General features: G+C 29.5%; 2 protein-coding genes across 4 annotated transcripts; one reads left to right on the forward strand and one right to left on the reverse strand.

Moving 5' to 3' along the window:
• Positions 1-162: 162 nt before the first annotated feature.
• LOC130803854 (uncharacterized) lies at positions 163-9,505 on the reverse strand. Of its 3 annotated transcripts, none has more exons than XM_057668063.1 (6): positions 8,786-9,505; positions 3,725-4,879; positions 3,579-3,629; positions 3,359-3,457; positions 2,837-2,983; positions 163-596 (listed from the first exon to the last, which is right to left on the reverse strand). In XM_057668063.1, the coding sequence occupies exons 2-6, from the start codon at positions 4,853-4,855 to the stop codon at positions 444-446; spliced, it is 1,581 nt and encodes a 526-aa protein (XP_057524046.1). In that variant the 5' UTR covers positions 4,856-4,879; positions 8,786-9,505; the 3' UTR covers positions 163-443. The 3 variants fall into 3 exon arrangements, with proteins under 3 accessions (XP_057524046.1, XP_057524045.1, XP_057524044.1); XM_057668062.1 differs by lacking the exon at positions 8,786-9,505 and adding an exon at positions 7,654-8,192; XM_057668061.1 differs by lacking the exon at positions 8,786-9,505 and adding an exon at positions 7,187-7,638.
• On the forward strand, positions 4,928-25,670 carry LOC130803762 (cell wall protein RBR3-like). The gene is made up of 6 exons (XM_057667961.1): positions 4,928-5,042; positions 5,162-5,247; positions 9,067-9,153; positions 9,319-9,413; positions 18,165-18,189; positions 24,410-25,670. Exons 1-6 carry the CDS (start codon positions 4,928-4,930, stop codon positions 25,487-25,489), a joined length of 1,488 nt encoding a protein of 495 aa, XP_057523944.1. The 3' UTR covers positions 25,490-25,670.
• The last annotated feature ends 250 nt before the right edge of the window (positions 25,671-25,920 follow it).

Raw genomic sequence — 25,920 nt, forward strand, 5'->3', positions numbered from 1 at the left:
ACATATTATAAATTTCTAAATAAAAAATTTAATCAAAAAGCTAAAATCCAATAAAAAATACACTACTCATAGTAACCGAGTCAAATGAGTACTTTTCTAACAATTTTAACGGTCGAAAAACCAAGAGCAACAAATCAACAAAAAAAAGCTAACAAAAAGTCATTTACCAAATGAAACAATAAGTTTTGCAGGGAGCATATTAACTGATAAACTGTATTTCAAAACAATAAAAGTGTAAATAGGAGCCTTCTGTCAAAGGTCCAGGGATTATTAGTTGAATGATACATCAAGAAACATCATTATGTACAAAATAGTGTAGTTTAAAGACTAAAAGATAGCATCAAATTCCTGATACACAGCTAAAACAGACCCTGACTTTGATCTGTACAACCCCCAATATAAAAAGAACATAACAGAAGGAAAGATGATGACGATAACGGAGTTTACGGAGCTAGAGATTCCGAGGGTGAAGGCGCTACCGAAGCCTTGCAAATCGGGCACCAGTTCTTGAGCCTCAACCATTGATTTATACATTCGGTGTGGTACTTGTGTTCACAAACAAGTCTTCCAACTTCTTGCCCGTCTTCATATTCTTCCTGCATCGCGCATTTGTTGAAATATATGGTAAGGTCACAGTATAGGCAAAAATTAGAGGGGTTCAAAACAAACCCAATGATCTGAAATTTACCTGAACTTGTGATTGAACCCGATTCGACTCAACTTTGAAAATGATTTACAACTATGTGATTAACCCGATTCGATTCAACTTTGAAAATGATTTACAATTATGTAAAAAACAGTATGGACACAAAACTCGATTTCAAACCGACTCGAAACACTTAACTCGAAATCAATCCAATGACCCGAATGAATACCTCAAGGCAAAATGATGATGAAAGGGTGCCGCAACTATTACTAGTTCTATGCACATCTTGCAGTAAATGAAAATATATATAAGCAAAATAGAAGAGAAAGAATTACTGATATCCCAGCACTGTAACACAATTTGCTAGCTAATTTGCATTTCGCTCTATTTGACCCGGAAATATCCCAGAAGAAACCATTATTAGCATTTTCCAAGCGAGAAGATTAGAAATATATTAATACGTTTAAAAGGACTCCCAACTAGAGCAAGGTAGGAGAGGGGGCTATGTCCTTTCCCACACAAATGCAGAAGTGTATATTTCAAGCCTTACCCCCTACAACTGCAATCAGAAGAGTGCCCTATATTGAATTTTTCTTTTGCATATACACGAAGGTGTTCAACACAGTCCCGATGATGCAATATTTACCTGACCTTAGAACCGAATCCGACTTAACCGACTTCAAAATGAATTTAAAACGATGTAAAAATCAATGCGAAAACAAGACTCGATTTTGAACCGACCCGAAACACCAGACCTGAAATTGACCCGATAACCCAACTGGACACCTTTTACACACAATTACACCCTGTTCTTTCACCTTGTGATACAACAGAGCTGCTCATACAGTCTCCAAACAGCAACCCGTCAGACTAGCAAGTTTATTCGCTGCGGGTAATTTTCATCCATAAAATGTTTACAGAAGAACCTGCAGCTAGCACTCATAACTCATGTAGGGGTCATGAACTCATGATACTATCAACAAAGAGAATATTTGATACACCTTCTGTCCTGAATTCTTTTCACATTTGTAATTATCGAGTCCCAAGATCTTCGGTACACATCCTTTATGCACAAACATTAAACATTTTCATCTCCATAGGTCCATTCTAGCCCGTTTGGTTATTGATACCAAATGGTGGTAAATGGTAATGAAAATCATTTGTAATGCAAATTTTCACAAAATGACTTGTTTATAACTTAATATCACCTCTTCAAATGGTAATACATTGGAATTAATTTTGTAAAATAAATGAGATGATTTAAGTAGAACAAACATGATCATCAAACTTGTTAAAAAACTTTCCACCAAAATATCACTAAATTACCATTACTATTATCAACATTTAATACCATCAGCCAAACGGGCTATAAATTCTTTCATTCTTTACCCAATTCCAAATTTAATTTTATTTTTAATTACTACCCTTGAACTATGAGAATTCCAAGCGTAGGGAAGAATTTGGGATTGAGGATATATCATCACAGCAAGGCCAAAAGAAGCCCTTCATCTGTGGAGATGTTGAGTGTTATGCATAAATTGAATTGGTTTTGTAAGGAGCCGAGTGTCAACTATCATTTAGAAAGGGCACGTCCTAATGGTTATTGAGAGTATTCGGAAGACAAATTGAATGAAACAAACAAACCAAACGAGCCATATACACAAACCAGATACAATGCAACTAATCATTAACGTTATAAAACTCCCGCAAAAATTCAACAAACATAATTTAACATAACCAATTTTCTCATTCCTAGCATGCAATCAATTTGATTATCACAATTAGCCTTGCCAATACTTGATCCGACCTGAAAACCTAACCAACCCGATCCGATCGAGGCCCGATGAACCATACTTGTTTCAAAAAATTTGGTGAATTTTCACGTTTTCATTTCAATAATTTCTAGTTATAAACTTTTTTTTGTCAATTTATTAATTTTAGTCAATATCCCATAGTTATGACTAGAAAAACTCTATTATAAATAGGCCCAATATAATAAGTAAAAAGAATTTCGAATTTTAACGAAAAAAATTATATGGTGCTTTTTAGCTACTTTATGGAGATAGCCATGAGAATAATAATCCATGGCCCGTTGGGTCAAACCCGAACGAAAAGAAACCGACGTCTAAGCACAAGTCAACAAATAAGCAGTGAAGGAAATGTGTCAAAAACAAGGTCATCGGTGAAAACCTGGCATATACTGCATTTGACTTCATCACCATTCTCTATACAATCTGCAATACAATGGTAGATGCTCCTTTTCAGGCACTTGGTCAAAACCTCTTCTGGCACTGCTGTACTTACAGTTCCCATCCTCTCTTCTAAAGCTAATAGTTCCTGTTTATTAAGAAAATGCATGTTTCTCATCCCAAATAAAGAATAAATGCTTGTTTATATGTAGATCATGATCAAATGAGAATCAACAACCAATATAACCCAGTGTTTTACATCGAAAGATACATTAAAACCACAGGTGTTCATTCGGGTCATTGAGTCTATTTTAGGTCTGGTGTTTCATGTCGGTTTAAAATCAAAACTTTTGTCCACATTGACTTTTATATAATTTTAAATTCATTTTAAAGTCCGATCAAGTCAGATTCAGTTACAAGGTTGGGTAAATATCTAGTCGTCAGGGTTGTTTTGAACACCTCTAATTAAACACAAGAACAAAGATTACATCAAACAATGTGATGAAATGTCTAGCATACATACTTCATATGACATATCATCAATATCCAGCCTCATGTCCCTGTGTTGGTCATTGAAGCCAAGTCCTCCGAGGAAAACATTAGTTTCGAGAACAAGCAATTGCTGCAAATCATGTGAGCGCAGTGAACATTCAATGTCAGGTCAAAGCCAAAAATAAAGATGTAACAAAACCAAAGGCATGATGTAGGAAAATGTAGCAAAATCAAAGAGGCAGCAGAAATACCTCGTAAGTTGGCTCTTCTTCTTGTTCGATTCTCTCCAATGCCAATAACATCTGCAAGGTCCCGAAGAACAATATTAGAAACAATAAATTTCGGATAAATACAACATAAGGAAAAACGAGCACATCATTAACATTTAATACAATACCTCCGCAATCCCATCTAAGTTGTAATGTCTCAAGGAATCACGGTTCATAAAAGAACGAGCAAATCCAACATCATAGGGACCAATAGACCGATTAGACCGAACACGTTCAGTTCCACTGCCGGGTCTACTAAAAGAACTCTGAGAATTCAAAATTTGGCCAGAGAATTGATTCTCGAAACCGGAATCAGTTTCATCAGTCGCTATGTCGGGTTGAGGTGAAGACGAGTTCATAATAGGTGACTCGACCAGTGGAAAGCTGTTCTCGCTTTCCTGATTTGAAACCAGTGTTCTAGCAGATAACCTTCGAGCCCCAGGATTCGAGCTTCGCGCACGCCTTGAATCCGAGATTGAAACACCACGATTTGTATAGTCGATCCTCCTACCATCCTGGATAGTCCCGTTTACCTTCTTACCTTTCACAGATAAACTACCGTCAGCTTCACGAATTTTCTTCTGCCCACTAGTGTCCCTCTTCCTGCTCAGATTCGATACAGGAGACGACACAGAAGAACCCGATGGGATAATATCAGAGATCGAGTTACACTTCAAACTCCTTAGATTACACCTACTTGTACCGGCACTGCCATTTCTTGGACCCTGGTTAGTGGGTCCCGAATCTTGTTGCCCCAATGCAAACCTCTGTGTGCTTCTTTTCCCAAATCGGGTAGTGGGTCCCGAATTAGAACACCCGGCTACAGACATAGCTTCAACGGAATAATCACGAAATTCTGGCTCAGGATGAACCTTCATCCGAGTCTTTCCTTGCTCCTCGGTTTCATCTACAAGAGTGGATGTTTCTGAATCCGTGTCACAATGAGAAGGCGATTTCTTTTTCGGGTTTAACAATGCTTTTCTTGCATTGTTTGGAGAAGCAACAGTTTTCGATGAACTTCCAGTAATCTCCTTTCTTTGTGTAGCGGAACGGAAAGGAGTTTTCGAGTTTTTGGCTTTGATAGGAGAACTAACAGGGGAATCCTTCATCGAGTTCATTTTGCTGCTGCATCCAACTCGACTACAAACATGAACATTACGATCCCGATTGTTCTCAGGTGAGTCTCTTAAAACTAGGCTAGATCCTCTTCTGGATATCGCAAGCCCAGACGATGATCTTCTACCGGGATATTCATCCATGAGCAGATTTATAAAGTTTTCGTTCTGCAGTAGAATATGAAACCAATTTAAACATGTACAGTACACCCCAGTATGATTGGGAACTGGTTTACTAAAACTACAAATAGAGAAGTATTCATCAGGCACAGGAATAACCTGTGTAAGAGTCTAACATCAATTAGTCTCACATACAAGAAGGAATTCATAAGTCATACTCGATTATAGAGCATAAGGATGCAATTGTCTAACTACAGATACTTCACACAGGGAACAAAAAATATATCATTATCATACTCAGTATATCCCGCTCACAGAAACTATGATTAGGGCCTGAAGAGGGTTGGAGATGGCAGATCATACCCTCATCAAATGATATAAAAAAGTTGCAGCTAATGATATCCTCGACTCTAGAGGTGTTCAAAACAGACTCAATGAACCGATATTTACCCGACCTTACAACCGAACACGATTTGACCCGAGTTCAAAAATGATTTATGTAAAAAACAGTATAGACATAAAACCCGATTTCAAACCGACTCGAAACACCTAACCCGAAATCAGCCTAATGAGCCAAATAAACATCTCTACTCGACTCATTAGGGAGCAATAAAATAATCAACTCTGAATTCATACTTTTAAATCAAGTAGTTCTTTGATTCAAATGTTGAAGGAGAGGTGACCTATGAGCAATCAAGATAAAATTTCCTTGTATATAACAGAACAACTTTGACATATTTACCAAACCAATCAGAAAATAATGAGGTGTTTGGCAAAATAGTTTGTTGGAAAATTATAACTTATTTAGGTATAAATAGATGGTTGTAAGGTCAAATTATTTAATGCTAGTGTTTGATAAATTAGTTGATTTAAAGAGTTTGTTGTTATAAATCGGTAATAACATGTGTTGCTCCCAATAAAATCAAAATCAGCCATCAAATAATATCAAACACTAGAAAACAAGGGTCAAACACTCGTAATATCAAATAATAGAAGTAGAAGCATACAAAAGAATTTCTACTTGGAAACCTAAACGATACATAATTGCCACAAAAGAACATAATTTCAGCTAGTTTCAAGGGACAACAATAGAAAACAAGGGTCAAAAAGCTTCTAAGTCAACAAAATTCCAAACATGAAATTTCACCACTTAAAACTCACTTTCTACTAAGGTGATGAAACAGGTCATCATCTGAGGTTCTACAAGCCTAATCAAGAAACCAAAATTCTCTAGCAGTAATTGAATAAAAGTCCAACCACTCCTTCCTTTTCAACCCAAGTCTTTCTTTACTCAAAACTATCCCAAATGATATGGTACTCCTGAAAGTGAACAAAACCCAAAATCTCAAATTCCACACCACTTGAAAAGGCTTTTGGATGCCAGTTAATTCGATTTTTATTCGCGATTCGCTCAAAATAACCCTAAAATAGCCAAAACCGATCATAATTCGTTTTTTTTATTCACGATTCGCAAGGAGATTAGTGAATCAAAACTGACCACGATTCGCTTTTTTACTCACGATTCGCAACGAGATTAGTGAATCATGTGAGGGTGTCCGGGCATAAAAGTTCCAAAAACAACACGCCCAACATAATTTCTCAAAAAACAACATACACAACAAAGTTTCTCAAAAAACAACATACACAACAAAATTTCTCAATTTCCTTTGAAGAAATTCCCTAAAAGTATACCCTTACCCCCTACAAAGGCCCTAAACTTTAAGGGCACATTGATCAAAGAAATTCAAAGGTACAGACTACTTGCAACAATAAACCCAACACCATCAATTATTTTTGTATTGGATTTGTGAGATTCCCAGTATAATCATAATCCAGAAACATATTAATTATAAACTATGCATAAAATCAACAGGACATCACAAGATACACAAGGAAAAATCAATTCTTTCTGTCATATAATTTCTACAAATAGATAATATTCAATCATATAAAATCAATTTCATAAAGTCAGACTAAGCAAATATAGCTACAACCCATCAAAAAAGATATTCTGACACACAACAAAAAAGCATCCCTGTTAGTAATAAACACCAAACAACTACATAAATTCAATTACTAAACGCTGAGAATTTTTTCTTTCACCCTTTCGATTCTCTGACCAAATCTCGACATAAAAAAATAAAATAAAAATACAAAAGTCACTAAATGAAGAAAAGAACATAAGAATAGTACTTCAAAAGTCAATTAAGAGCCTCTAACAATCAAATATCAAAATCAACAATGAAAAAACATAATTTTTCTGAAATTCCTTTTGATCATTTTGGATCATCCTAATGATCTTAGATTAGAAAAGAAACTAAGAATAGGAAAGAAGGGAATAGAGCAAAAACACACATGGTTAGACTCATGTAATCCACCCAAAAAAGGAAGCCTTTCTTTCTCTCTCTAGCTCTACTTTATCTCTCTAAAACTCTCCACCTTTAATAAGGGATAGGTATAGAAGCTTTCTTTGAACAATTCTTAGACAATCCTCTTTTATCAATACTTAATATAATGGGTAGTTTCTATATTTGACAAGAGTTCTTTTATCCGTAAATTAAGGTCCCTATAAAGCTCCACAACCTTAAAAGTTCCTTCAAATTAACAAACAAAAACCATTAAAACCACACAATAATGAAGGAAAAATGGAAAAATAAACAATACCCATTTCATTAAATTAAACAAAAAATATATTTTTTACAAAAATAGTTAAAAAAAATGATATATATTCATCCCAAATAAAAATAAATAAGACTTTTTTTGACTACCCATGATAGAAAAAGGTGGAGAAAATAAAATAACAGAGAAAAACAGAGGCCCACCTCAGGAAAATGAGTATAACTGGATAACAAGGATGTGAAGAAACAGGAATTTTTCTTATAATTAGTATGAATTTTTGGGATTTTCAAGGAAAAAAAAGAAATTTTGTGTATTATTTTCTTTATTTCATATATATTGTTGTTAAATATGATTATATGAAGAGGAGAAGGTGGATAGCAACAAAAGCGTGTGATAATAGGGAGGCGCACAAACACAGAGAATTTGGAGAGAAAAAAAGACGTGTGATGTAAGATCCTAGGAGAAGAACACAATTGAAGGTGAACATGGGATGGAAAATGAAATTGTGGGTTTGGTGATATTATAGCCGTCGGATGTTGATGAAAGTCACATATTAACGGCTTATAGAGCTATAGTGGTTTGCTTTATTTATTTTTTTTTATCTAGTCTTTTGAGATATCATTTCTTTAAGAGATGTATTTTAAGTTCAATCCATTAAAGATTAATGTCTATTTATCGTATTCTTAATGTCTACTCATATTATCCTTAATACTTACTTAGCGTATCCTTAATGCCTACTTTTAATATCTTAAATGTTTACTTACATCATTCTTAATGCCTACTTACAACATTTTAAAAGATATATAAAGGACCGATCCAATTAAAAATGATCTCTTAAAGAGACTGTGTCTCACAAAAATTTGCTTTTAAAAGACTTAAGCATAATGCTAAATTGAAACAAGTTATAAATAATAAACGATAAACTTCAAAGAAAAACTAACAATGAAATAAAAGGTAAAAAAACTAAATTTAAAATAGAAACAAATTTAAACAATTTAAATCATGTTTAGTTTCAACATGTTTTTATTTATTCAACTGATTTTTACTAAATAAAACTATTTTTTACTAATTAAAACTGATTTTTACTGATTAATACTAATTTTATTGATTGATAATGATTTTTACTCATTAAAACTAATTTTTACTCATTGAAACTAATTTTTATTGATTGTAACTGATTTTTAATTATAAATTATAATTGAATTTTATTGATTAAAACTGATTTTTACTGATTATATTAATTTTTACTACTTAAAACTAAGTTTTACTAATTAAAACTGATTTTACTGATTACTTATTTTTAAAGTGAACTGAACATGGTCATAACCTCTTAACCTTATTCCTTTTCCTTCGTTCTTGTGTCCATCATATCCCCTTTCGCCATCTGACCACACAGACCCCCTTTCTTCGTCTTTTTTTTCTAGTCGATTATTATCGCAATAATCAACTTTAACATCTATTTATTCCAAAATCTTCTCTATTGAATGGATTAGTTTTGAATTCTGAAAGATCAATTCTCAATAGCAACATCATTTAATTCACTAATTCAATTCATCAATGACTTCATCATTATCACTCGTTCAATTCATGATCTATTTTTTTGCTGATGGTCAAAGGATTGTGTAGAACTGAGGAAAGGAAGAGGGAAGACAGATCGAGGGATGTTGAGAGGAACTAAGAAGATTAAGGGAAATAGGAGAATAGTAAAGGGGGCTTGTGTTGCGAGGAACTAAGGATTGGGAGAGAAAAGAGGGAATAGTGGAGGGGTTACATAGAAATGGAAAGTGGGGAAGAATAGTAGGGGACTATGGTGAAGGATATGGTGAAGGAGATCGGAGAGTGAAGTTGTGGTTGTGGTTGTGGTTCAGGCAAAGAGAGGCTTTGAGGTTGAGGTTGAGGTTTTGGCGAGGTTAGTTGGTATTAGTGGATTCGGAGAAAAGGAGTTGGGAGGAGGGAATTTCAAGTGAAATGGAGAAAATTGCTTGATGGAAGTTCGAGGAAGAAGGGAGGGATAGGGAGAGAAAAGAGCTGAGTTGGATGGCGAGAGATTTAAGCTATAGGGGCTTGGGGATGGAGGATCACGCGAGGAGAAACAAATTGAAGGGAGATAAGTACAAGTAAGGATGGTATAGGCACAAGGCCTACGTAGTTTTTTTTTTTTTTTTTTTTTTTCTGAATTCTTGAACCCGATCCTTAAATTTCGCCACCCTTTTCATTTTATCGCCACCCCTTTAAATGAAATTACGAATTTGCCCCTGATTTTTAAAAAATTACAATTTTACCACTCATTTCAAATTTCTTATTTATAATAATAATAATAATAATATTAATAATAATAATAATTAACTTTTTATATTCTTAAAAAAAATATAAATAAAATTAATAATAATAACAGTAATAATAATAATAATAATAATAATAATAATAATAATAATAATAATAATAATAATAATAATAACAACAATAATAAAATTAAAATTAATAATTAAAAAAAAAAAAAAAAAATTGAGTCGCCCAGAATTGGGCGCCTGAACCATGGTTCAGCCGCCCAGAACCGGGCGACTGGACCTCGGTTTAGGAGCCCAATTTTGGGCGACTCAATTTTTTTTTTTTTTTTTTTTTTTTGCTTTTTGGAAAATAATAATAATAATACTAATACTAATAACTTATAGATTAATGTGGCCTATTAGCTCTATTTAATTATTAAATAATGACTTGTACAGGTCTCGAACCTGTGACCTTTATGTTATTAGTACAACGCTCTAACCAATTGAGCTAATAGGCCACATTAATCTATAAGTTATTATTATTAGTATTAGTATTATTATTATTATTTTCCAAAAAGCAAAAAAAAAAAAAAAAAAAAAAATTGAGTCGCCCAAAATTGGGCGCCTGAACCGGGGTCCAGTCGCCCGATTCTGGGCGGCTGAACCATGGTTCAGGCACCCAATTCTGGGCGACTCAATTTTTTTTTTTTTTAATTATTAATTTTAATTTTACTATTGTTGTTATTATTATTATTATTATTATTATTATTATTATTATTATTATTATTATTATTATTATTATTATTATTATTACTGTTATTATTATTAATTTTATTTATATTTTTTTAAGAATATAAAAAGTTAATTATTATTATTATTATTATTATTATAAATAAGAAATTTGTAAGGAGTGGCAATTTTGTAATTTTTTAAACTTCAGGGGCAAATACGTAATTTCGTGGTAAGGGGTGGCGATAAAATTAAAAGGGTGGCGAAATTTAGTAACTCCCTTTTTGAATGTTTTAAAGTATTTTATTTTTCATCAAAGATTTTTATTTTAGTTTTTATATTTTACTAGTACTTACTTTAGATTATTTCAAAATTAAGTTTTTTAAATAAAAAATAAATCAAAAGTTAAAAAGTAAAAGGAAAAGGTCAAATAATTCAAATAAATTTCTAAGTGACATCTTGATCATGTTACATGTCACAAAGTTTTTAATGTAAAAATTAAATTAATAATCGAATTTTTTAAAATATTATAATAGGTTGTTAAGAGTCAATAGTGAATGTCTTAAAGAGAGGAAAATATTATCAAAAATAGTAATGAACAATATAGGAATAATAATGAAGAAGTTTTATTGCATTATAAATACATGCATCCTGCATTGTTATCGCAAGTGAAAAATACCAATATTATAATATGATTTAAATTCTCTACTATACTTGCTCCATATATTCTTTCTAATTCTTAAAAAAGTTGAGATTTTTAAAAAAAATTTAAAGACAACTCATTGGACCCAAATAAAAAAAATTAAATCATATTTTCTCTTTTTTAAGATACTAGTTGCAACATTTTTAGTCTTTTGAGTCATCTTAGTTGTACATTAATTTGTTTAATAAACTTTTACCTATTAAACCTAAAATTAATTTAATAATATAATTCATCCGGTCCCATATTAATACATTTATACACTATGTTTTTAATTCATTTTCTCTTATTTTATTACATTTAAATTATCCAGACGTTTATCTCCTTTTACCATTCTAAAAGTTTTAGAAAAAAAATCATAAAATTTATGTAGCAATTAATTTTAAACAGTAAATATTTAAATGTGGAAAATAATTTATTATCTTAGCATTCCATATGTGTTTGTTAATTGTTAATTTTCTTCTTCAAAAAATTTATGATTCATGAAAAATAATCGTACTTTTGGCATGTCAATGTTGGGTTATTTAAATGGACAATATAAAATTTGAGGCACTTTATTATGGACAAAGCATGCAGTATACACGTAATACTCTTGAATTAAGAATTATAATTTTATTATTAAAATATTTATAGTAAAATGATAATCCTCTCCGTGTTCTTATGTATTTGATAATATTTTATTTTGGTTTGTTGTTATATTTTGTGTTATTTTTATTTAAAGAAACACAAATTTTTATACAAGATAATATAAATTATGATACGCGCTTTATAAATAAGGAAAATAACTTCATTAAAGGGTCACTTGAATTGAATGTAAATATTAAAGGTAAATAAAAGGAAAAGTAGGAAAATAAAATCAATTAGATAAAAATTTAAAGGAATTTGATTGTTAGAAAAGTGGAAGAATTGGTTAGAAGGTAATGAAAATGGATAAAACAACAATTATTTTTTTCATATTGGGGGTATAAATTTACCCTAGGGAAGGGTGGAGGTATACTTTACTCCAAATGAGGGAAATCATCATCCTTTTTTATTCATCTTTTTTACTTTATTCTCATTCTACATCTTTCACAAGTATTTTAATTACTTCATTTGTACTTCCATTTACTTTTATTTTACTAGTTTGACTTTTTTTACCCCTTAAATATTTATATTCAATCCAAGCGACCCCTAATACAAATTACTAGCTAACATATTAGTAATTTATTTTAAGGTTGTTACGGTCTTTCACAAGAATGACTCTAAAATATTCTCATTACATTTTTTTTATTTACATATTTTTTTATTTTCTTGAATTTTAATCTTATCAAAACAATTCAATGGTCACTACAAAAAAAAAAGACAAATTTCCGACAACCCAAAACAGTGGGAAATTAGTCGGTATAGCTCTATACCGACTGAATTCCGACTGTTTTGGGGTAGTTGGATCAGAATGGTCGAAAATTCATTTTAGTAGGAAAAACAGTCAAAATTTCCGACTAACCATCGTTAGTCGGAAAATTAGTCGAAAATTTCGACTACCAAGTTAGTCGGAAAACACTATTTCAGAATTTATCCCAAAATGTCAAGAAAAAAGTTTTTTTTAAAAAAAGTTAGTCGGATATTGGATGAAAGGGATGTGCCACATCATGCCCACGTGGCATCCACCACCTGCTTTATACACAAATGCCTTAGAGAAGTTTCAAACCAAAGACCTCAAAAATATTACATCCATGCTTCAACCAGAAGGCCAAGTGTTGATTAGTGATTCTCTAAGCTATGTTATTAAACTTATAACATAATAACACTCCTACCACTTAGTGTATTATTATTATTATTATTATTATTATTATTATTATTATTATTATTATTATTATTATTATTATTGTACTGGTGCATTATTAGTGTATTATTAGTCGTATTAGTGTATTGTGAATAGTATTAGTATGATTAGTCGTCTTAGTATTAGTATTTCATATTAGTGTAGTATTAATATTATTATTAGTTTGTAAAGACATAAGCGCAGCTTCGACTTGAGGCCAAAATTATTTAAAGGCCGAAATAAAATCAAACTGAACAGAATGAAAACATTTTACTTATTGTTTTGTATATTATTAGTTGTAGTGTATTATTTGTAACAAGAGCGGCAATCTCGATACATAATTAACATTTAATAATAATGTTTAATACAAGAATATTGCGGAAGTCTCAAAATGCCGAACTGTTAAAAACTTTAAATCATAAAAACTGAATCTGTTTAAAACAAAAGTAAATGTTACACCTAATAAGAAATATTCTTTGCTAAAAATGAAAAAAAATACATCATCATCAAGTCATCATTGAAGATACAAAAAGCAACTAAGTTCTCGATAAATAGTAATTGTTGCGGCCTGGATCGGAACCTGAACTAAATCCTACAAAATGCTGCCATCCATGATACGGATGACAGCCGATTGAATCGGTCAGCGTTTAACACCGAGCATAACTTCCTATCCAGCTCAAAATACGAAAATTATACGCTACATTTACAAAATAATAATTTAAGCACGAACTTATAATTAATTAACATCACCGTATACTTTTACCATATTCTTTTTCTGTTCCATACTTTTAAGTCATTAAGATACCATTCTCAATCTGACAGAAGTACGTTACCGCCACTTATACAATTCGGTAATCTTAACACTTAAGTAAGTTCATTTGGTTAATACTCATAACCGTACCATGCATCATAGCATCAACACTAATCAAGTTTATCACTGATCAACAAGCACATCAATATGACACCTGATATATGTAAGGGTCTAGTTAGGTGAGGACCGTAGTCCTAAACCCTAACTGTGGTGGGAGTCGTCACCCCTCCAATACAATTTATGCTTGAGCTCTACAGGATAGGTAGCTAACCCCCTGTCTTACACCGCATTTTACGTGCCGGCCAACATGGGTGCCGGGATTTTATATGCCGGTCTATGGTTCAACATTACCTTACTATCAGGGTCATTCAATCAATATTCATTCACACAAGTACATCACATTTTTATTACTACAATTTGACATTGACTTTGACTTTGATCAACTTAGGTGATAACCTTTTTTATTTAATAAAACTCTAAATTATAATGTAAAATTAACCTTTATGTCTTTATACATTCATTATTAAATTTTTACACATTAAAATTTTATTTATAACTTTATTTTTAATAGCTCGCTAAATTCACACTATTAACTTAATATTCTATCAATAGTCTCCAAATTAATATTTTCCACAAGTAGCTACTAAAATCTATCTCTCTTTAAATAAGTTCCCAAAATCAACATTTTCAACTTTACGATAAATAAAACTTTATTCTCTTCAAAAAAAATCAAATATTCTAATTAAAATGCAAGTTAAAATTGCATCATTTGGATAAGTTTTCAAAATTCTACAAGTTCACAAAAAATCAATATTTCAAGTTTAGAAAAATAAGTAAACTTATTAGGTTTGAAAAAATCAACATTCTAGTTGTAAAACAAATAAAACTCATAATTTCACAAAAATTAATATTTCTAGTTTAAAAAACAAGTCAAACTTATAATTTTCACAAAAGTCAATATTTCTAATTATAAAACAAGTAAAACTTGTAATTTCACAAAATCAATATATCACACATAGTTTGAGCGGCAAGTTTACAATAAATACTTTTACATCATTTTACATAAATTTTGGTCAAATAGTTAGCAAATAAAATATTTTGTACTAAATAGTGATTAAAAGTTACTTTTATTATGAAATCTCATGTATTCAAGAAAAACACTTCAATATTTAATAACTTATAAAAATTTCTCAAAAATAGTTGTAATAATTTAAAATAGTACATCAAACTCTTTTTTGTTATCATATGATAGTGGTCGAATGACCTATAAGTGTTTTGGGCCCTTTTCACATAAAAAGAATGACTTAATTTAATTTATCATACTAAATCCTAGATTTAAATAATTAACATAACCACTTACAAAAATAAAAACTTTACGCAATAACATAGAAATTTACTATAACTTTAAGGGTAAACTTAAATCTCAAAATAAAGTATAATAACAATATTCTTAATATAATCATACTTAGAAAAATACGTTCATAAAATAACTTACTACCTTATAAACTAGTTTGAAGGCTAACATAAACATATTAATAAAAATTCTAACATAAAAAAAATAATAACATTCCTAATGTAACACTTAAATCATAAACATACTAGCACTAGTTTATAATATAAACATACTTAATATCACTAGAATATAATTTTGCACCCAACTTCCTAAACTTGTTCAAAGATTATTAAATTAACATACTAAAAATACTTTTAGCATACACATACTTAATATAATCTTGATCATAATTTCATTAAACTAACTTCCTATTAAAATACATCAACATATTTCATACTTTGCATATTATAAAGTAAATATAATGTAAAATTCCACAAAAAGAGTAGGGCAAGAAGTTATACCATACTAACACCAATGATTAGTACTTAGTACTAATTAGGAAAATAATAAGAAATAATACCCTCCAAGATAGAAAATAATGCTTCAAATATATTTAATCTAAACTTCCAAAATAATGATGATCTTCTAAGCTCCCAAAATAATTAAAACCAAACTCCAAAAATAATAATACATTAAGTACCCAAAGTAATAACCCAATAATGCTCCATAATAACGATGATTTAGCTAAATAAAGAGTGTTTTAAGCTCCATCTTCTTGAATTTCTTCAACTAATAATAAAGGTATTAAGGTAGTAAGATTTAAATGAAGTGAAAATATAAGAAAGAATGTTAGAAAGATTTGATGATGGTGGTGTAAGTGATCTCATGGCTAAGGGGGTATTTATAATGGGTTTGGGCAATTTTGTAGTTTATTAGATTGTATGAAAAAGTATTTTAGGAGTATAGAAAAAGGTTAACTTGTGTAAGTGATTTAGAGTGTGTAAGTGAATCTGTAAGAGTTAGAGTGTGTAAGTGAATATGTATGAGTTTAGAGTGTAGAAGAAAGTTAGCTTGTGTAAAGAAATGGTGATAACTTGTATAAGTGATGAACATCATGGGTTACTATAGAAAGGATTTTGGTTCATCAAATTTTTTTTTAGTATGTACAAGTAATAATGGGTAAATTTGATGATGAAAATATGTAGTTTACTTAGAAAATTTTGCTTAAACTATACTTAAAGTTAATAATAAAAATACGACTCATTTTTATATATAAAATAATTAAATCAAAGTTATAAGGTTAAAGTAATAAGTAGTAATGTTAGTTTAAAGAAGAAAGTTAAAACGTAACGTTTTACAAAACCGTGAATATAATAATAAAATTTTACTTTTCGTACTATAAAATAATAAAATGGTATTTTAGTGCTTATAAAAAGATTTTAAACAAAATAATATTTTTTTAAGTTTAATATTTGAAAGAAATTACAAAATCGGAAAAGGTTTAGGAATTAAAGATGATTTGAAATGGATAACCAAAGGATTAGAGATTTGAATTGAAAATTCGGAATAATTAATCCAAAGATTATGATTAAGAATTTTGAGTCTGTTACATTCGTATTAGTGTATTATTTTTTTTGGAGAATAAAAAATATACTACATTTATCATATATAAGTGTATTATTAGTCATAATGTATACTACATTTATCATTTTATTCTTGGTATATTGATTTACTCATTAGTATAATATTAGTTTTATAAACATATATTTTTATTTTGTATGTAATAAGTCATATTATTATATAATTAGTCGAATTAATGTTGTATTAGTTTAACAAAATTATAGAAAATTTATAATCAACCAATAATTTATAATTTTAACTTTAGAGAATTTTTTTTTTAAAAAAAGAAAAACTAAAAGAGAGAATGCACAAATATTATAGGTGAATGTAACTAGCAAATTGTGGGCATCACTTATCCAAATCAATTGGGGTTAGTCGGTGGGTTTTATTGGGTAAGTTGTCTTTTTTTTTATAGTGTATTATTAATATTAATATTAGTATTATTAGTTACTAGTCGTTTTAGTGTATTCTTATTATTATAATATTAGTTGTATTAGTATATAATTAATATATTATTACTCGTATTAGACATCTAATTTAATAATAATAATAATAGTAATAATAATAATAATAATAATGATAATGATAATAAATAGTAATAATAAATAGAAAATATTCAAGTTTTGAAAAACAAACTTAACACACAAATTCTTAATAGTATTCTTAGTTATTCTACGTATTTTTGTATTAATCAACTATTGCAAATATATTTGGGACAGCACTTAATAGTACTCTTAGTTATTCCATTTAAGCACACTACTGCAAATATCTTTTTGTATTAATCACAAGTTTTACCCTAAATTCGAACTGAATTTTAGTCGGATAATGGTCGGTAAATTTTCGGACTAAAATTCAGTTGGAAATTAGTCGAAAAATAATTAATGGTAAATTTCTTATTTTTTTCTAATTTCAAATTCTGACCAAAAACTAATTCAATTGCAATTTAGTCGGAAATTCTGACTAACGCCTGTCAGTCGGAAAGTTAGTCGGTAATTTTCGACTGTTTAGGGTTAGTCGATGTGTTTTAGTCGGAAAGTTGTCTTTTTTTTGTAGTGGGTCCTCATCATTTATTAAATACTTCCTCTGTTCCAAAATACTTGCACCAAACACAATTTTGCGCAATTAAATGCATTTGTTGAATCGTTTATATCTAGAATTATACATAACTAAAAATTATAAAAATTTAATATTGTGAAAATATGCGACGACGAGAGGAATAAAACAAGATCTCATATGACTATGTTTTTTTTCTCATATAATAGCTTGAAGTATGTAAATTATCATAAAATGATGAATGGTGCAAAAATTAGTTTGGTGCTAGTAATATGGAACAAAGGAAGTACTTGTGCAATAGTCTGATGTTGCAAACTCTAATGAACAGAGAATAAGTAAGAGTAAGGGAAAATTGAAAATCACGTCTTGTATGATTTGAAGTAAGTATCGCTTTTTTTAGGTTATATCCTGAATTTGATTCTCATGTGAGTCTTTTTTTGAGCCTAAAGGAAAATTTAGAAAAAAAATAAATAAATAAAAATAGAAGCAACCCCACAATACCAGCTGATGAGCTGACCCAATGTTATTTGTCCTCCAACCTCTTTACTTTATCTAGAGGTTGTTATCATTGAATAATTTTATATGATAATAAGTACATAATCTGAAAGATATGCGGATGATAAGTTTGGGTTGCAAGTAGCAAGTCTTTAAGTGATTAGGATTCTTTATGTTGGGACATGTTCCTATTATTAAGGATTTTAATTTCATATTTAAATACTAGTTTTTGGTTGATATTGAAGGAGTTTTTATTTATGTCAAATGGTATTTTTAGTTATTTATTTGTTCATTATCATCATATCCAACGTATCTCATTCATAGAAAACTATGATCAGGATATAGGAAGGAAAATAAGGCGGTAATTCATACCCATAAATGAGATAGTTATTTATTTGGTTGATAGTGATAAAAAATTAGGATCACTCTTTTATCCTAATCAAGTGTTTCTTTTGATTTTATACACTTGTCTATATATTATTTCAATCCTAAGTATTTCTTATTGTAATTGGTGAAAAATTACAAAAAATTAATGCACTTGTATTAATAAAATTTATATTCAAACAAATAAAACAAAATTCAACTTCACTATGTTTTAACTTATAAACTTAAGATAAAATACAAATTACGAATAATTGGTGAATAGTCTAAAAAAACAAATAAAACATTTAATTAAAAATGCTATTAATATTCTCATTTTCCCTATGGCTCGTCTGGATCTTCATGTTCCCAAAATAAAATAAAAAATATTACTTGACAATATTTATTTTTCTTTTTCAGGGCTTGGTGGTGTCCAAACCCCACTATAAAATATAAATCACATTGAATTTCTTAGAAAAATTGTAAAAACAGTCAAATGTAAAAAATAAAAAACGTCATAGGGTTTTAAAAATTTTTTCTTTTTGTCTTTATTAAACTCAATTTCAAATGCCCATAGTTAACATTTTTTCTTCTCGATTGGTATATCCAATCAATCAATACTATCCTTGGTCTCTAATAGTTGCCGCATGCTTACAGTAAGGCAGTTATTTTAGCAATTATTGTTTATCAAATGATCTTATTTTAAATATACTTTTTAATGTATAATGTAAGATATATAGAATTTTGTTTGATTTTTCTTAATGTATATTTTCATAATATATTTTTTTGTTTCAGAAATATAGAAACTTTAAAAGCCATGGAAAATAATTGGTTATAGTGAGTGAAAACATATTTAAACTTTGAATGTATATCCAATAAAATTTGAAAAAAAATAATTAGGATCAATCGGATAATAATTAATTAAAGAGAATAAATGGCATTAAAAGTTTTGACATGTGATATTTCTGTTTCAAAACAGAGTTCGGTAAGAATGAAATAAAAAGTCGGTGGATTTATTAATTCTGATTTCTGTTTTTGACTTGGGTTATTGGTATAGTAGTGCTATTGCATTTCTGTTGTAAAGAAGACTACGTGATATTGCATAGGGAAGTTTTATATGGATAGACATTTACTTTTTCACAATATCTAATTTATTTATTTAATATTTATTATCTTTTATTATATATAACAAAATATTATAAAAAGTGAATATTAATAATCTTTGCATTGAGACGAATCAAATAAGATCTCATTGGACTATATTTTAATATATAGATTAAGAATAAAATACAGATTAATATTAATAAGTGAATAATGTCAAAATGTAAATGTCCCGTTTTCTATGAATTTGAGGGAGTATTATTTACCTAAGGATAGAAAAAAAATTGAAAAATTCTTCAAAGGCCCTGTGCAATTTCAACAAACTATGATATTTTTCTAACAATTTTGTATTTTTAAAAACTTAACATATAGTATTACATAATTTGATATCGAGACATAATTTTTCGGAGTCCTGTGCAATGGAACACGCTGAACATGCTTAAGACCTTTCGTGTCATTTACTATATTGTCCATTCATTAGTACTATGTAATTTAGACAAAAAAATTAAATAATTAAGTATGATAAATTAAAGTAGTGTGATAATTAAAAATAATAGAAAAACATAAAAAAATATATAGTAACTAATTTATATTCAAAAATAAAAATATACTACCTCCATCCCACTAAGAATGTCCTATTTATTTTTCACACTATCCAATACATTTATTCAATGTTAAAGATCTCTTATTATACATAACGAAATATTATAGAAAGTGAATATTAATATTTTTTGCATTGAGATGAATCAAACAAAATCTCACTTGACTATGTTTAAATTTATAAAATATAAATAAAATATAAATTAAAAGTGATAAGTGAATAATATTAAAAGGTAAATAAAATATTTTCAATAAAATAAAAGAAATAATAAATTTATTAAGACCAACTAAAAATGTAAAATTAGATAAATTGAGTAGGAGTACATATTTAGTAAGTAGGTCGACACAACCAAATTCTACCAGATCTAAGAAGCTGACTTGTTGCTGTCGGGTAGTACAATGTGTTTTATGGGCATTTTAATTACGAAGGAAGAATAAATAATAATGGATGGTATCAAGTCCACATTTTACTATTGAAATACTCTTTTTATGTTATTGAAATTGCTATAATTAATTTATATCGGTTTTCCATCAAAAAATCAATTGTTGTATTGTAACAATCTCGAAGGATAAAGAGTACCATAAAGTTAGCATCTTTTTAAAAAATATTTTTTAATAGTAGTATCATTTTAGACTTTAAAATATAAACCAAACAGCTACGTAACAATTAAATAGCTTTTTAATTTAATTTTGAAAGAAAAATGTAAAAAAAATTAAAATCCTTAATTTATTGTCGCAAATGCGTACAACTATGATTTAACTCTTCCTCACAAAAAAACTGCTTCAATGGATGGAATCATGAGCTTGTAAGAAAGTTATTAAATTTAAAAAGTTGTCAGAAAAATAATAATTTATTAGGTCAGTGAAAAATAGTTATCATCAAGTTATGTTTTAAGTTAAGTAATACAAATGTACCCAAATGTAAGTCAAAAAACACAAGTAAATAAAATCTTGTTTTCATATTGTTTATGGTATCAAAGCTAAAGAAAACTTTTGTCTAATTCTTCCTTTTTGCTTCATCATTTATCAAAATTTCCACATGCAAAACCAGCGTAATATTTGATGAATATTTAGTGTGGATTAAGCTTATAAAATGTTTACTTATTGACTACCCATATACATACAATATACAACATTTACAAGAAGGAGTTGACAAACAAAAAACAGAAAAATGTTAAGAGGTCAACGCTCCATCCATCTTATGTGAAAGATACGAATCTCTTTGTTTCAAAGAAATAACTTCAACTACAAATGAGGTGCAAAACTGCAAATCAAGAAATATGAGTAAAAAATAATAAGAAAGTACTCCCTTAGTATTAACCCTATTTTTCTCTTTAGTATGTGACAATGAATTTTGGTTATTTCATTTCTATTTTTAGCAACGTCGGTTCTTAAGAAATTCTAGGTAGCCGACCGCCTAGAGCGTTAAAAATAAGGGGTCTCAAATATTAATCGATGCTATTCAGGTACGGTTTTGAGTATCATTTTTAAGTGATTTGTTTGTAAAGTTTTTTAATATTTGAAGTATTATAATGTTACAATTGTCTTGAAATATTTTTCTTAAAGTGGAAAATATTTTATCTTTTAATATAATGAAGGGCCAATTTTAAAACACATCGCAAAAATAAATAAGGCCTCCAAAATCTTTACTTCGCCCCTGATTTTTGGCCATAATACATGCTCTTCTTTGATTTTCAATCATACATTTAACTTTTTTTTTTGAAAAGATAAATAATTGTGCATGTAAACATCAAAGAAAAAACGTGAGTTTTGACCAAAAATAATAACAAGTTAAATTTAATGGGACGAACTAAAAACTTAAATAAGGCTAATTGTTTAAGACAAAAGTATTATTGGCTATTGCTTTAAGCGTAACTCGCGTCCCACCCATTAAAAATATTCTAATAGTCTTAATAAATTAAATTAAATTTACTAACAATGTTTAAGGTATAAGTTAATCATAGACAGCAAATATTCTCTAATCCTCTCCCTTTTCCTCTCAATCTACATTTTAAAAATTATTTCTCTTCATATAAGCCTTCTTTTTCCTGTCCCAACCTTTTATTTTATTTCTTTTTTTCTTTATTTCCGTCAATTAAATTCTAAGGATTGTTTATTTTATTGATATCAATAAATTCAAATAATAGGAAGCTAGAAAACAGGTACTTATATCTCTCAAATACCCTCAATTTTTGTATTAATTTTGAGAAAAAATATCTTTGTGTTAGGTTTGGTGATTGATAACAATTTTGCAAGAAAAATTTTTGTATGATAAGTGAAATTTTTTGTTATTAAAATGTTGTTTTTGTGTTGAATGAGCAAAATTATATTAATAGAATCATGTTTGGAACAAAGGGAATAAATTGATAGTATGTGATGTTCTTTTAATAAATTGTGTCAAGTATATGAAATTATTTTGGTCTAAAAACTTGTCTCAAAATAGAAAGATTTATAGAAATATTTTGTGAAATTTTTATTTGAAAAATGGGAAGAATTAATAAGAATGAAGGGATTAGGCCTCATGAGTGAAAGCTTTCCTTACTCTTGACCTTAGGACTTGATTATATTAATATGATGTTAATGGGTTAAAAAGGAAAACAGAAAGAAAAAGATAATATGTTACTTTTTGATCCACCTAATTCTAAAAATTTAATTTTTTTTACACAGTTTTTAAAACATATTTCGAGCCTCGATATCTTTTAATTTTTTAAAAAAATTATAAAAATTATGTATTAAAATTCTATACATGCATCAACTGAATCTAATAAGATCTTGTATAAACATATATTGACTTGAAAAAATAAATCCATAAAAAATATATTTTATTTTCTAAATCATTAAATGAACTTTTAGAGATGGAGTAATAAATTTTAACACCTATTTAAGAAGTATCTAATGTGAATTGACTTGGAAAATATGGTAGTTGTATTAGGATTTCACATCTTGTTGTCTAATAAAATCTTGTTTTCCTATTTTGTCTCTCATCATAAATTTCTAAATGAGCATTCCTTATATGAAGAATGAGATGAAAGTTTGTGAGCCCTCACTTTTCATTATTATGTTTGGACATGATTTATGATATGAAAATTGAACAAACCTTTACCCTACAAGTCCAATTAGTAAGATATGCATTGCCCACATTGTTCCTAAAATTCACACCAAAACAAAAGGATTATGAATCATTTTGTCTCCGTCGAAATAAATATAAATATTACTTATTTACGTGTAAATTTTAAATTCAATTCTTTTCAAATTATTTTCTTCTCTCAGTCTACTATAAAATAAAAAATAATTAACTTGATTGAATTTTAAAAATTGAGAGTAAATACAGCCTTTTCATCCCATTTATAAAAATAAAATGTAGCAAAGTAAATGAGTGGCAAATATTTTAGAAACAGAAAAAGTATTATTAGACCCAAATTGTACTGCAATTGGCATTTGGACTATCATTGGGGCCGGGGAGATGATATGGAAAGCTTCCAAAAGTGGGCTTATTGAGGTCCTTTCTAAAATGATAAAGTAAATTAAGAAACAAGTAGCCGAATATTTTTTCCAACACAAATTTTTGTGAAAGACGATTTTTTTGAAAGACCATCTCTAATTGGACCAACCTATAAAAAAATGTAGAATAAAATAGGCATTAAACTTAATAGAAGTGAAATGTCTCTCAGAAGACTGACTGTTCTTCCAAATCTTCCTATGTTGAAAATAGAATAGTTATTTCATATATAATGAAAAGTTCTCTTCCCTCTATTTTTCCCTCTACCATCCAATTCTTAATTCTTACAATCCAAACAAAGAACTAATTTTGGTTGTGTTTTGTTCTTATTTATAAACGAAATATTCTCCTACCAAAATTCGATTTATTTTATTTCTCATTCGAATTATTCAACGGTAAAAAATTATAAGATTCATAAATTTGACTCAAAATTCAAATTTGTTTTTTCCCACCTACAATATTGACAATAAAAATGGCGACAGACAATTTTTTTAGCCAATTTGTCGAAAGTTTGTCACCAAAATTTTTCCGTGTTGTGTAATGACTATTCCCCACACACAACTTTTTCTAAAAAAAAACTTTTCTTGTAGGTTGAATTCAAGGGAAAATACATGGCAGCAACAAGGAAGGGAAATGCAAGTATAGGGAAAGAAAAGAGGGAGACATCTCCTTCAACTTCAAGTACCCTTTATAAGAAAAATCTTAAACCCTTATCAAACTCTTCTTCCTCAATCAGGGATGAAACTACAAGTTCTAGTAAACCTATTCCTAACTATCTCAAACCCACCATAAGCTCGAGCCTCGATCCAACTAAACAAGCTAAGAAATCGAGTCTTGACACATCAAACTCTAAGCCCGCGTACACTAGAAGGCGATCCTTCGACCTGCCCCCATCGGCTTCTAAGGTGCAAAGGGCCATAGGGAATAGTGGGGCGCGCAATATTAGGCCTATTCGATCCTCGTCCTTTTCGAACAATTCACTTACTCCCTCGTCATCCTCTTTTGTTAGGCCATCATCCAATAAGTTGTATGCTAGAACCTCGAGTTTGAAGGATGGGCATATTTCAACTCGCAATCTAAAAAAGAGTAAACAACAACCAACAACACCATCGATTTCTTCTAAGAGTATGATTGAAGAATCGAGTGTTGATGAGGAAAACAATGAGTTGGTGAATCTCGATGATCATGAGGTTCAATCACTTCCCGAGATGTCAGAAATGCCTGACACCAACGAGGAATTGGGTGACCCGATTAGTGATCTATTGGTAGAAGAGGAAGTAAAACAAGTTGAAAACGATACTAATGATCAAGTAATCGAGAAGGTTGCAACAGAGGAGACTAAACAAACAGATCTTAGTGAAGAAACTGCAGGGGATCAGCAATGTAAGGATGAAACGAGTGCGCCTCAGGTGGGCCCCACTGGGATATCGGAAGAAGAAACTACCGAGAATGAAGCTGTGATGGAAGAGGAAGAAACCGAAGCAATAGAAACAGAAGTCGAGGCTGAAACACAACAATCTGGTTCTGTTGGGAAGAATGATAAGCAAGCTTATAATGAAGTGATTGAAGAAACTGCTTCCAAACTTATGGGAGGGAAGAAGAACAAAGTTTTGGCATTAGCTGGTGCATTTGAGACTGTTATTTCTTTGCAAGATACTAACAAAACCTGATAGGCTAGTCGTACGTATACATGTACATTTGTACGTATACATATGTGTATATTCATATTTGCTTTGTATTTATTGTTTCAATTGTAATCACCCTGTTTTAGTTTTAGATCGTAAGACAAAAATTATTAATATTTAAATGCTTGAGTTGTACTGAATTGTCCCACATCCTTGGTTGAAAGAAGGCAAGCCTATTAGCGTTCTATAAATGTATAGTTGCTTATCAAATTTGGTAGGTTTGGGCATGTATAGGATATTAGGTTTGGTAGGTAGTATTTTTAGGGTTTAAGGGTAGGGTAAGGAGTCAAATTTGTTCTTTCTTCGTACGAGTTACTCTTTTGTATCTCTAATTTTGCCCTATTTTTTTTTATTTTATGAATTATTTTATTATGTCTTATTAAATTTGTTATATTACGATTTTTTATTAATTATTT

The sequence above is a fragment of the Amaranthus tricolor genome, chromosome 17 (genome assembly GCF_026212465.1).
Source record: "Amaranthus tricolor cultivar Red isolate AtriRed21 chromosome 17, ASM2621246v1, whole genome shotgun sequence".
NCBI classification, from domain to species: Eukaryota; Viridiplantae; Streptophyta; class Magnoliopsida; order Caryophyllales; family Amaranthaceae; genus Amaranthus; species Amaranthus tricolor.